Here is a 13853-nt window from a genome sequence, read left to right as displayed (position 1 = left end):
AGGAACTTAAAAATAAATAAATACAGGAAGGAAGGAAGAAAACAGACCTCTGTCAGTTTCTTAGTTGACTGTTTTGTGTTGTGTCTGAAATTTTCTCCAGGTTTACTACTCCTCTTCAAATTTTGCTTACAGGCACAAGGACCCATACATCCTAGAATTCTGGAGCCATTTTGTTTTAAATATTTCTCACTGTTTCTGTAATTATCCTTACTCCTTTTTAATGGCAGTCTTCAAGAGACTTATTTATGTCAGTATTCTCTAGTTATATTAGTCTGAAGAAGATAGTAAACAAGTCAACTTTTTGGTGGTAGAACAGCAACTGAGTAGAATTACGACTCATGTACATTTCTTTCTTTCAGGGATGGCCTATGTATGCACAGCTACTGATTGATTTATTCAAATATTTAGCGCCTTTCCTTAGAAATGTGGAACTCACCAAACCTATGCAAATCCTCTATAAGGTAATTAATCTAGAGTTACAAATTAAAATAAAATTTAAAAATACTTACACACTCTCAACTGGGAATGTGAGGCCAAATATTTTTTATTAAGCTTTTAAAGTATAATATATATTCAGAAAAGTGCAAAAGTCAAATGTTCTTGTATAACCAGCACCTGAACAGGGTATTCCATGTGTTCAGCTTTAGTAGATACTACTACTTTTATAAAATACACATAGCTGTTAATTGACACACCAGCATGTGCCTGGTATTTACTGTTTTGTGTTAGCCATTTTGGCAGTTGTGCAGTGGGATCTCATTGTGGATTTAGTTTGGATTTCCTTGATTTTTTTTTTTTTTTTTTTTTTTTAAATGAATAGCTTGGCCATTTGGATATCCTTTTGTGATGCTCCTCTTCGAGTTTTTTGCTCGTATTTCTACTAGATATCTGTTTTCTTTTTGTAGGACTGCTTCATACATTCTGGATATAAGCCCTTTGTTTAATATATATTCAAACATTTCCTATTCTTGTGGCTTTTTTACTCCCTTAAAAGTAGGGTGTCTTTTGAGGAATGGAAACTTTAATGTAGTCAGAATTACCAAGTTTTTACTTTCATCTCATGTAAGAAATCTTTTTTTTTTTTTGTATCTGACGTAAGAAATCTTTGGCAGTCCCAAGTCGCATTCTCTTCTGTGTGTGCTCTGTTCACTGCCCAAGAAGCCGTATAATTCTGGCTTTTACGCTTAGGAGGTATGACCTATCTGAGAGTTATTTTTGTGTATGGTTTTGTGATTCGTTTCCTCCTCTTTCCTTATATCCCCACCCCAATAAATAATGTACAGCTTTTCAGTACCATTCTTTATTCCCTATTGAATTGCTTGGGCACCTATGTCAAATAATTGACCATTTGTGTATGGGTATCTCTCTAGTTCATCTGTTTTGTGTTCTTAGGGCAGTATAAAACTGTCTTGAGTTGTAAGACTTACATATAAAACCAGAGTAATCAAGCAAAGTGATTCCTCTTCAACTTTGCTCTCTTTTAAGATTATTTTGGCTATTTTGTGTCATTTGCCGTTGCATAAAACTACACAGTCATCTTCACTTCTAAAAGCTGGCTGGGATTTAGATTGAGATTGCAGTGAATCTCTAGATCATTTTGGAGAGAATAGACATCTTAATAATATTAAGCTTTCAATCCTGAACATGAATATTTCTATTTAGGTAGGTCTTTAATTTTACTATGCAGTGCTTTGTAGTTTTTAGAATAGAGCTTTTCAACCTCTTTCTTTAGACTTATGCCTATACATTTTGTGGGTTTTTTGGTGACATTGTAAAATGTCTTTAAACTTTTTCATACTTGGTAACAATGTATAGAAACAAACTGATTTTTGTATATTGGCCTTGCATCCAGCTACCTTGCAAAATTTACATTTTCTGGGAGTTTATGAGTGTCTTTTGTGGGGAGAAGTGTATTCTGTATTCGTTCCATCAACATGTAACTTTGGGTTTGTGTTTTACTTTTTCTTGCCAGTAACTCCCAGGAAAGTGTTGAATAGAAGAGAGTGATAATGACATGTTTGTCTCATTAATGATCCTAAGGAAAGCTTTTAGTTATTCACCATTAAGTATAATGTTTTTATAAATCTACAGTTTTGTTTTGCAGATACCATTATCTGAATAAGGAAATGCCCTCTATTCATAATTTGTTGAGTTTTTAAATCATTAAATAGGTATGGAGTCATATTGAATGCCTTTTTGCATTCAAGATAATGTAAAAAATCTTTTTTCTGTTAATATTATAACTCCATTAATTTTAAAATGTTTAAACTGCCATTGCATTTTGAATCATTTGGTCATGATATATCACTGTTATTTCTATTTCTGATATTTAGGATTTTTGTGTGACTTTTCACATCAAATTTTGGTGTCAAGATTATGCTAATCTCATTGAAAAAGTTGGGAAAAGTTCTCTTTAAAAATTAAAAAAAAAAACAACAAAGTTTGGGGGAGCTCTTATTCATTGATTTTAGAGATGCTGGGGGTGGGGGGAGAGCCACAAGGGTGGGGAGGGGCAGAGAGAGGGGGACATAGGATCCCAAGTGGGCTCTGTACTGAACAGCTGCGAGCCCGATGCGGGCCTCAAACTCACGAACCGTGATATTATGGCCTGAGCTGAAACCAAGAGCTTAACCAACTGAACCACCCAGGCACCCCTATTCAGATTTTATTTTGATTGGGGTTTTGGCAAGTTGGTTTTTAAAGTAGTTTATTTTATCTGAATTGTCAAATTTATTAGCATATAACTGGGGGCCATTCTCTTAAACTGTTATGTCTGTAGGATCTGTAGTGATGGTCCCATTTCATTCTTGCTATTAATATTTTTTCCATTAGTAGGGTTTATCAATTTTATTAATCTTTTCAAACAGCCAATTTTGGTTCACGCTCCTTTAATACTTTTTAAACATGTAATTGATTTTGGCTTTTTTACATTCTTGGTTTTCATAAATTATGTTTTTTCAGCTTCTGAAGTTAGAAGCCTATGTCTGTCTTTTTTTTTTTTTTTTTTTTTTTTTTTTTGCTAGCTTCTTCTAGTATACAGCATTTAAGGTATTAAGTCCTCAAAATTAGATTTTGGTAATTTCCAGATGGTACATGTATATATTTTGGTAAATCACTTGTGACACAATTTTTTATTAAAGCCTGTAATTTGTTAATGAAGCATACTTTATACTTTTATCATGTTTACTTGAGTTAACATGATAGTATAAATGTTACTCCAACTTTCCAACTTAATATGAAAACAATGTTTTTCTCATTTTTTAAAAATAGGGCACTTTGAGAGTGCTGCTGGTTCTTTTGCATGATTTCCCTGAGTTCCTTTGTGATTATCATTATGGATTCTGTGATGTGATCCCACCTAATTGTATTCAGCTAAGAAATCTCATCCTGAGTGCCTTCCCAAGAAACATGAGGCTCCCAGACCCATTCACTCCTAATCTGAAGGTAAAGTTCTAAACATTTCAAGGAAAAACAAGGTTACGTCTTAGTATTTCAGTCCTTTTCTCTGGTTGTAGACTTATTTAACCTGTCTTTCCCCAGCATAAACCACATATAAGTTATTTGTTAGATGAGGATGCTCTTTGGGGGTAGGGGGCAATCATGTTATTAAGCCTGCTGAATATTGGTTTACAGTTTTGCCTAGCTGCTGTTTTCAGTTAATTTTGATAGTAAGTTAATTTTTGCAGAACGTCAACCAAGGTTTTGGGCCAGTCACTTGCTGGGTGGCCCTGACTGCACAGAATTTCAGAACAGACGTTTATAATACCTGTATTCCACAGGTATTTTTTGTGTGTCCCCCTGATGCAGCTACTGTAATTCTTATGTATTTTGTATTCTTTTTCTTTCACATGCATTTTTTTTTTTTAAAGTAACAAGTATGATGTTCTTTTCTTCTGAGGCATCTTTTCAAAGACTAGGGCTCTTGGTGAGTGAGCAATATCTCCTCTGTACCCTTACTTTGAAACCCAAGTCCAGAAAAAAAATAACTAGTGCTACACATTATTAGGCTTGTTCACAGAAGGTACCTATCCTGCCTTAATTTAGAAAGATGATTTACTACAGAATGAGAGATTCCTACCTTTTATAGATTTTTAATTACAGATTAATAAAAAGTGGCAGCTCTTTGTAAGATCTTACATTGTATAGTTTTAGAAAAACAATCCTACTACTTTTTAGCACAGATGGAATTTGCTGTTAACTCCTACATATGCTTCTGGTTTTGATTATTGTATCTATCTGTGGCAGGTGGATATGTTAAGTGAAATTAACATTGCACCTCGGATTCTTACCAATTTTACTGGAGTGATGCCACCTCAGTTCAAAAAGGATTTGGATTCCTATCTTAAAACTCGATCACCGGTCACTTTTCTGTCTGATTTGCGCAGCAACCTACAGGTTAATTGGTTTGACTTAAATTTTCAGCTGTGTCTGTGAGTGGTCTATTTGGGAGTCAACCAGATTTAAAAATTTCTCATGGTTGGATGAGATTCACTGAATTATGCATTTTACTGGTTCATCTTATCAATGATACAAAGCCTTAGAAGAGGCAACCAGGGGAACAGGCTGATTTTTTGTACGAATACATGGCTGATAATGGTTCCCTTTCAGTACTCCCAAGATGATTATTGTTTTTAATGTTTGTTTATTTTGAGAGACAGACACAGAGCATGAGGGGGAGGGAGACAGGGAGGGAGGAAGGGGAGACACAGAATCCAAAGCAGGCTCCAGGCTCTGTGAACGGTCAGCACAGAGCCCAACGTGGGTCCTGAACCCACGAACCATGAGATCATGGCCCAAACCAAAGTTGGACACTCAACCAGCTGAGCCACCCAGGCTCCTCCCACACCCCATGATTGTTCTTAATAAGGTGATTCTGTCTTAGTTTGCTGTTTTAGAAAAGGACTTGAAATCGTGTGGTCTTTCCACACCAGAGTACCACTTTTCCCTTTCTCTAGATTATTTTTTTCTTCAAGATTTTAAGAATGCACCATACCCAACATGGGGCTTGAATTCACAACCCTGTGATCAGGAGTCACACACTCCACCAACTGAGCCAGCCAGGCGCCCCTCCCAATATTTTTTTATCATTGAGATAATAGACTGACTTTATAAACTGTACTTTTTTGCTGGCACCTGTTAAAGCTTTGCCTTCTTGTTACTGACACAACCACCCATAGACAGCTGTGTCATTTGTTCAGCAACCTCACAAAGTCAAGTAAATTTCTAAAAGTTAGATCCCAAAGAACACTGAGAGCAGTTCAGCTTTTCTATGAAGGCATAAAAAGGGTTTAGAAATAGTGAGTCCTCTATGAAAATAAGGAGTTTTCTGTTTTGTTCATTTAGGTATCCAATGAACCTGGCAATCGTTACAACCTCCAGCTCATCAATGCACTGGTGCTCTATGTAGGGACTCAGGCCATTGCACACATCCACAACAAGGGTAGCACGCCATCAATGAGCACGATCACCCACTCGGCTCACATGGACATCTTCCAGAACCTGGCTGTGGACTTGGACACTGAAGGTGAGTGAAACTAGCCAATTCTCAGAGTTAAGTTCTCTGTATTGTTTGCCACAGTCTGGTCATAGAAATACTTTGTCATAATAGGCATATAATATTTTGTTAGTCTGTTTATGGCTCTGGCTATTTTCTTTTTTTGGGTGGTGGGGAAACTCTTGCCGTGAGTGTATAGTGGAGTTTTCCAGAGGCTACAGGAAACAATACTGGAGCAGACTGAACACAGGATTAGAAGAATCCAGCTGTCTTCTATTAAATGACATTAAATAGATCTGTGAAATCCAGCTGTCTCCTATTAAATGACATTAAATAGATCTGTGAAATTAGGGATATTCTTCCCTGATTTTTTTTTGGGGTGGGGGGGAATGCTTTTATTAACATGTATTAATATGCAGGGTATCTGTTTTTAAATATTTCTAAAAATTGTAATGTGGAAAATAAAAAAAATATATCTCCCAGAAGTGGAAACACTGGGGACCTGAGAACCACTGGTTGAAACTAAAGGACACGGGAAAGGCCAGGATCCCAAATCCAAACCCTAGCCACTCAGAATGATGTCTTTTTGCCTTGGCCTCTCAGAGCAAGTCTTTAATAAAGTTTGTTTTCTGAATTTCTAGGTCGATATCTCTTCTTGAATGCAATTGCAAATCAGCTGCGGTACCCAAATAGCCACACTCACTACTTCAGCTGCACCATGCTGTACCTTTTTGCAGAGGCCAACACTGAAGCTATCCAAGAACAGATTACAAGGTAAGGGAGACGTTTTTTGGATGATTCTCAATGGTTGCCTCTTCCCCTTAACTTATGCATCAAGTGTGTTTTCTGTGCACTGTTCGTTGAGATCTTTGTGTCCATTTAAAACATTTTACATGTGGGATATGGGATACAGTAGTGAACAAAATGTACATTGATTCCTACCCTGGTGATTAGTCTGATGGACACAGAATTACAAGTAGAGAATTGCAAATCATAATCATTGCTAAAATAAAAAGGTTTTGACAAAAGGTATAGGTATCTTGATTGAAAATCAAGTTTCTCTCAGATGGTAGCGATAACATTTTTATCCAGAGTCCAGAATTCATAGGCCTATTAAAAGGCATTTTGTTAAAGAGTTTGGGCTTTTTCCTTCATCCTCTAGGTTGAAAGGTTTGAAGGAGAAATAGAGGATTGTACTTGGCATTTTCCTAATGATAAACTACACCAGAGATTAGGCAATGGGTGGATTCTGGTGAGAGAGATACACATTTTTAAAACTGGACCAGACTTTAAAAACTTGCCCCTTCACTTAATAGTTTGTGTATTAGATACAGTATCTCATTAAATAATATCCTTGATCATTTTCACACATACCCAGGTAGTATTAGAATTCATTTCTTTTCACTGGTTGTGCATTCCTTAAGTAGCTTTCTGTGAGCCATGTAATCTGATACTATTATCCTTTAACTTAGAAAACCTAGATTTGTATCCTACCTCTTCCAGTTAGTGAGCCTAGAAGACTAATTCGGAATCCACCTGCATTAACTGTGATGTATCGTTTAGACCTTAATCCACCTGTCTTCAGTAAAGCTAGTAACTTTTGCATGTAGTTTAGTAATCAAGGAGAAAAGATAGGAATAAAGGTAAAGAAGAAGTGTTCATAAATTTCTAGGTTTCTCTGTGCATTAACTCATCTTTTCTTCCCTTCAGGGTTCTCTTGGAACGGTTGATTGTAAATAGGCCACATCCTTGGGGTCTTCTTATTACCTTCATTGAGCTGATTAAAAATCCAGCGTTTAAGTTCTGGAACCATGAATTTGTACACTGTGCCCCAGAAATTGAAAAGTGAGTTCAAAGTGATTTGTCTAAGAATGAAACAGATGATGGCTCTAGCTAGGGTGGGTGATTAAGAGGGTAATAATAGCCAGAGCTAATGTGACACAAGGGATTGCCAGGCCTCAAGTTTTATCACAAACTTGTGATTGTCTCTATTTTCAGGTTATTCCAGTCGGTTGCACAGTGCTGCATGGGACAGAAGCAGGCTCAGCAAGTAATGGAAGGGACAGGAGCCAGTTAGATGGAACTGCATCTCTGCTGTAAATGCGTCAGCCTGGAGGTCCCACTGCACCAAGTTCATAAACTGGCTGAAGAATCCTTTCAGCTCTTCCTGACTTTCCCAGCCCTTTGGTTCTCGGGTACCTGCCCCAATTACTGTTTGGGTCAGCTTCCTGTGTATGTGGGCACGTTCCAAAGTTTAAATGCATTTTTTTGACTCTTGGCCAAAATTTAGAAGATGCTGTGAATATCATTTTGAACTTGTGTAAATATATGAAAGAGAAAACTTTTGTCTGGAACTTCTTGGGTTTGTGCAAAATGTGTCCAAGGCAAGTAGATAAACTTGGTACCTGCCCAGCTTGTAACTGAAAAGGCTGCTGATGCCATCCACTTGTCTGGGGCCAGAACAATACAGCTCCATGTCTTCTGACATTCCTGGTGTCCCAAAGAATAGCAAAAAAAGCCAGTTTAAATATTGTGTAACTTATTTTTTTAATGTGGACAGGGGACCTTGAAAATCACCAAGTTGTTAAAAATGTGTACGTGCTACTATTTGGTATGCTTAGGGGACATGGGAAGAGCTCACAATTGAGATCCCATGGGTTTTTGTTTTGCCTCTTCCCCAAATCTAAAGCTGACTGCTGGGAGAGCATCATTTTCTCATTTCTACTGGAGAACCTGCCCCCTTAGGCCCTGCAAGATGCAGTCAGCTCTTTTTATAACGTAAAACCGGACCAGGCCTAAAAGTGCCCCTTTCGTTCTTCTGATCCTTGTAAATTGTGGGAAAGGGAACTAATAGTGTATGAATTGCCCTTCCCCGTTATCCCAGTAAATAGCCCTATATAGGCTATGTTGAACAACAACAAAGTCAAAAGGACCAATACAGCCCCTTTTGTAAGCATTTTGAATGTTTTGTAAATGTATTGGTCCACGTGTTGTATTTTGTAGCCTTTCTAGTTCCTGGGCTCTAGCTCCCATTACTTGTATGTGTATGCATACTGTAGTCAAAACATTAAAGTCATGACACACACATGACTCCACTGTGCCTTTCTCAGTAGTAGCAGCAGCCAGTGCTGGTGGTGAGGAAAGTGGACTACCCAGCCTCGCAGAGCCTGTTGCCAATGGGAAACCTCACTTCTTGCTGCATGGTAGATCATTTACATGAATCTGGCATCTTTAAACAAGCAAGGAAGTGAATTTTGTAGTGTTTTCAGCAGTAGAAAAATCATTGGATCAGGTTTCTATGGTTAAATAATTACAAAACATTTTTCATACCCTTTGTCCCCATGGAGTTTTGATAATATATCACATATACCTACTCATTTTAAAAAGTTTTTAAAATTTACACTATTTAAAATAAAATATACCTTAATAACTCAAGTTTTATGGCCACAGAGGACAAAAAGTTCAAGACTCAACAGCAGAAATCTTAATGGGGCTTGAATGTCATTGGTGGCTTAGGGTTTCTTCCCTTACCGGTGGGCTGTGCCATGTAGAGGAAACTTCAGGCTCCTGAGGAAGTACAGTAGTTGTTGAGTGCCAGTGCCATATCATACCCTCTAACAGAAAATGAAGTCTTGGAGTGGGGGGATGCTTGCTCAAAACAGACCCAGGTCTACCTTCAAAGTCCACGTTGTTATTAAATGCTAGACTACAATAGGAACCTATTACTATCACATTTCTTCTAACCTTTGGTTCAGACTGAGAACAAAACAGCTATAAAATTCACTGATCTTAGTAACAGCAATCTGCAAGTCTGCTGTACCCAGTCCTTAAACAGGTCACCCTTATCTCAGTTACCCCTAGCACACCACCTTTGTTACTTTTCCTGTTGGTATTTATTAAAGGAAAAGCAAAAGACCCAGATTTTCCTTTTTTTCAAGCATCAATGAATGCGAGCTTAGAATAAAGTTCTTGTGGATGGTCTTTCAGGCAACAGGGAACCTGCTAACTTGTCAGTTCCAACAACTGGTGTAAGATCATCTTCTGACCATAGCGAACCTGCAAGGCCTGCTGTTCCCTCGAGCTGAGTTTGGTGTAGACCTCCTTGTTACTTAGTAAATCTTGTTCAGATTTTAAGTCTGTGGCATAGGTTTGCAGGGTCAACAAAACACTGTCCCGAAGCAGCTGTCTCCATGATGCTTTCAGCCTGGGGATATTTGTGACTGTCAAGCTCTCCTCTTCCCTTTTATCATCTCCCCATCCATCCTGGTCTTTAAACTCTCTGAACTCCTCAGCAGGCATGCATAGTACCTAGAAGCAATCATTGGGCCCTTTAATTTTGAATCGCTGAATTTAGAGAAAAGCCAGACCTATCTTGGCAGCATTTAAGTGTCCTCTCCCTCCATCCCACCTTTCCTCTTTCATGTAGTTCCAAGTATTTCATCTATTCTCAGCCCTTTACCTTGAGTGTGGTGGTCAGTTCCTCTTCAGTGAGCACCTCCTCCCACCCAATTACAAAGGCTCCCTCTTCCCCTACCATCTCCAGTTTGCATAAGAAATCCCAGCGTTCATACAGTAGGAGCCTTTCAGCTTCAACTTTTGTTCCTGGAGGTAGAAAAGCAATGTTGTGTAAGTCTCCATATACCCACCAGTTCATTTCTTCTTCCATCTACCCCACCCAGTCTACGAAAAAAGGGGCAACTGCTATTTAAGAGCACTTGGGGTGGGGACAGAGACACGTCCATCAGTGTAGTGTGCAAGACTTAATCCGACACTCACCCAGTAATGCTGCTTCACGAACTGTCACCATCTGAATGTCAGCTGTGTCATCCGTGTTGTCGGGATATGGTTCAACAAAACCATACATATGAATGAGTTGCCAATTAGCCATTTGTCCATAAGTGTTGAAAATTTCATGGCCTTTAGGAATGGGCTGAGTGGCCACCATCCGAAGACAATTCTGGGGTGGAAGGGAGAAGCTGGGACTAAGCCCTTCCCTGGCCAACCCACGAAGATAATTTCTATTTTAGGAAAAGCCTCCGGTGGGTGCAGTTCAGCAATGGGACTGATGATACACCTTCCAACATTCTACCTTTTTAGTTCCTGTTAAGATCCTGTACAGGCATACCTCAGATTGTCCAGGTTCAATTCCAGAGCACCACAAAAGAGCAAATAATGTTAAAAGACAAAAAACCAAACACAAAAGCCAACTTAAATAAACTTTACGGCTTCCCAGTGCATATAAAAGTGATGTTTATGGGGTGCCTGGGTGGCTCAACTAGTTAAGCGTCTGACTTTGGCTCAGGTCGTGACCTCACCTCATGGTTCGTGCATTTGAGGCCCAAGTTGGGCTTTGCACTTACAGTGTGGAGCCTGCCATGGATTGTGTGTCTCCCTCTCTACCCCTCCGCAGCTCACGTACTCTCTCTCAAAAATAAACATACGTTTAAAAGGTTTTTAATAAAGCTTATGCCATACTGTAGTCTATTAAGTGTTCAACAGTATTACATCCTAAAGAACAGAAAAATGGGCTTTTCTTGCTAAAAAAAATGCTAATCACTGTCTGAGCTTTCAGTGAGTTGTAACTGCTGGGATGAGATCACCAGAACAAATACAGCAGCAATGGAAAACTTTGAAATCCTGCAATTCTTGCAGTTACAATTCTTCCAAAAGTATGACACACAGACATGAAGCAAGTACTGTTAAGAAAGCGGCACTGACGGACTTGCTCAACACAGGGTTGCCACAGACGTTCAACCTGTAAATGCAGTATCTGAAATATAATAGAACAAGGTATGCCTGTACAGTAGGATGAAAGGGGTAAAAGTCGCTGGGTTTTAAAAATGAACAATTAAACCAAGATCAAAGTAGAAATGGCAGATAGAGGCAAAAATTAAAAAATAGCCATTTCCTAAATTTTGATTCCATAAACTTGGATCTGATCTTGCAACTTTCCACATAGCAAATGGAATTGATATACCCTTGGTATCAAGTTAGATTTGACCTATGGCCATTCCCCTTTCCTCCCTCTTCTTTCCCCAAAGTAGTGACAGTATATCTGACCCAGGCTGCTGTCCACTGGGCCCCAACACGATCTTGGTTCACTGGCACTGCACAGAGGAGCCAACCAACCTCTAGCACCAAGTAAATGGCAGTAGCTTATTACAGAACTAACCACAACTTTCTCTGCGAGTTTTGAAGTTTTGTGTTCTACTTCGTTGGAATACGCAAACTCAAAGTACATAACAGAAGAACTTCACCTAACACATTTTTAGCATGAGGAGAATGGAGCCCACCGAGCCCAACTGTCAGGGCAGCATCAACGACCAGCACTGGTTTGAATCAAATGCCTGATCATCAGTGCACATAATAACAATAACTGAGAGGGATCCACTCACTGGAGAGTATTCTAGATTGGCATTATGATTGGCTAAGTGGTTTAGTATGTCTGCAGCAGGCACCATCAAAGGGGAGTTTGGCTCCTTTTCATCCTCCTCTTCCTCCAGTGGTTCCTGAAAGCTGCCACAGAGAGAACTTTGCTAAAGCCCAGGGTAGGGTGAGAGACTGGGGTGTGGTTCACTGTTCTTTCCCCTCTCATCCCTCAACTGAGATCTAAAGAAAGGAGTCCTTCAAGGTTCGGCTCACTGACCTGTACGCCATAACAAGAGCCACGAGCTGGTGGTAGAGTTCCAGGGAGCGAACCCTGGGGCTGAAAAGATCCGGGTGGGCTTCCATGAACGGCAATACGATGGAATAGTATTCGCTGCGGATGTTGGCCAAGTCCTTCTCCACCGCCTCGGGTACGCCCGTGCCCTGCAGCAATCGCCGGCGCTCCTCCTCAGGCCTGCGGTGACACCCCAGCCAGGCTCCCTTCACACACCCTACCGGGACTAGCGCTCGTGGCCCGGTCCCCGGGCCAGGGCGGAGCGAGCCGCGAGGCTACGGGGCCGGTGCTCCCCGCCCCCACCAAGGCTCTCACCAGAACATCGGGTGCTCCAAGCGGCCTAGCTCCGGCCACATCGCAAAGTAAGGGCTCCAGGGCGAGGCCGGGGCCTGCAGCTCGTGCAGCAGCGCCAGCAGCAGCGGCACCCAGCCCGACTGGCTCTGCAGCGCGCCTCGCTCTGAGAGAGACACAGAGGTGAGAGCACCGGCGCGGCCCCGCGGCACGCCTCCCGGTCGCACCCCGCCGGCGCACCCACCTTGCTCCAGCAGGCCGCCGATGGAGCAGGTGTGCTGCGACAGGAGCGCGGCCCGCGGCACGGCAAACAGCAGCTCCCCGGGCTGCACGCTCTCCCGGGCCACCATGCCGTAGCCGGCCACCGTGCCCTGCCGGCTCACCGCCACCTGAGCAGGGGGAGCGGTGGGTCAGAGCTGGACTGCGCCCCAGCCGCGCCCGCCCGCACCCCCGCCTCCTCACCTTGGGACTCAGCTCCAGCCCCACCCGCCGGCACCAGCTCAGGAAGCCGGCCACAGGGTCCGGGTCCGGGTCCGCGTCGCCTCCCACAGGCCCCGCCACCTGAAACGAGCCAGCGCGGTGGAGACGGTTCGCCCAGGAGAACGCGCGGGAAGCGGGAAGGCATCGCAGCGTGCGCGCGGAGAAAAGTTCGGTCTGGGTGGGGGAGGGGACGAGGAGGGCGGCCAGCGACCTGCTCTAGGGAACCGCAGGGACGGGCGGGACCGCACTGCGGGCGGGGTAGGGGCGAGCCGCAAGGGAGACGGGCAGGCCCCGCTCCGGCCCCCCGTAACTTACCCGCCGGCGCTTTTCCCTGGTCGCCATGGCGGAGGGCGCGCGGCCCTGCCGCTCAGAAGCTCCGCGCTAGCGCTTCCGGCGTCCGGGAAAAGGCCTCTCGGGGGCGGGGCCACAGGCCCCGCCCCGGCGCCACGTGACGCTCGCCCCCTGATCCACGCGGAGGAAGAGTGGGGATTTGCACCTGGTCAAATCATTCTTCCTGAGGACATCCTGTGGCGCCCAAGTGTCCCCAGTTGGGCTTAAGTCGGGTCCGATAAGGCGTGTCTCTGTGGAGCCTCGAGCCTGGTTCTGAGCCAGCCACAACTCTCCCCTTCGGTCTCTATGAGCTGAGACATTTCGGAATAGAAGTCGGGGTAAAGAACAAAACTCCCGTTTTCCCGGTACCAACCAAGGCTGTCAGCGCACCCAGGTGGGCGACCAGCCTGCCTTCCTGATCTCGAGTCTCCGTTAGCTACGGTCATCTAACCGTTTTACACAGAGCAGGTTGTCAATGTGCGTGCGTGCGTTTCGGAGTGTGGTGGGTCAGGTTGTGTGTGTTTCCGAGGAGCAGGGGGAGGGTTCCCAGAAGTAGAATAACCCGCCTTTGCCCGCACTCGCTAGTATATCCGTTTG

The 13853-nt window shown here is 42.5% G+C and overlaps 2 protein-coding genes across 9 annotated transcripts in view; one reads left to right on the top strand and one right to left on the bottom strand.

Annotated features, from left to right (window-relative positions):
* The window catches only part of CNOT1 (CCR4-NOT transcription complex subunit 1), a 102344-nt gene extending 94509 nt beyond the window's left edge, over positions 1–7835 (top strand). For 7 of the 8 annotated variants that reach the window (XM_078438837.1, XM_060650622.2, XM_060650619.2 and 4 more), the window contains exons 43-49: positions 360–461; positions 3271–3444; positions 4246–4395; positions 5344–5524; positions 6136–6268; positions 7205–7339; positions 7493–7835. In XM_078438837.1, the coding sequence (XP_078294963.1) occupies positions 360–461; positions 3271–3444; positions 4246–4395; positions 5344–5524; positions 6136–6268; positions 7205–7339; positions 7493–7571 (954 nt within the window). In that variant the 3' untranslated portion in view covers positions 7572–7835. Of the gene's footprint in view, positions 1–359; positions 463–3270; positions 3445–4245; positions 4396–5343; positions 5525–6135; positions 6269–7204; positions 7340–7492 lie in introns of those variants that run through there. The other variant, XM_060650624.2, reaches the window with a different exon arrangement.
* Positions 7836–8022: 187 nt separating this feature from the next.
* On the bottom strand, positions 8023–13771 carry SETD6 (SET domain containing 6, protein lysine methyltransferase). Its single transcript, XM_060650629.3, has 9 exons — positions 13242–13771; positions 12909–13007; positions 12691–12835; positions 12471–12612; positions 12141–12335; positions 11890–12010; positions 10271–10451; positions 9954–10096; positions 8023–9802 (listed from the first exon to the last, which is right to left on the bottom strand). The coding sequence occupies exons 1-9, from the start codon at positions 13266–13268 to the stop codon at positions 9497–9499; spliced, it is 1359 nt and encodes a 452-aa protein (XP_060506612.1). The 5' UTR covers positions 13269–13771; the 3' UTR covers positions 8023–9496.
* Positions 13772–13853: the final 82 nt, after the last annotated feature.

This window comes from Panthera onca, chromosome E2, assembly GCF_046562875.1.
Source record: "Panthera onca isolate mPanOnc1 chromosome E2, mPanOnc1 haplotype 2, whole genome shotgun sequence".
Taxonomy (NCBI): Eukaryota; Metazoa; Chordata; class Mammalia; order Carnivora; family Felidae; genus Panthera; species Panthera onca.
Note: the sequence above shows the minus strand (reverse complement) of the source record. Positions and strands in the feature narration are given on the sequence as shown.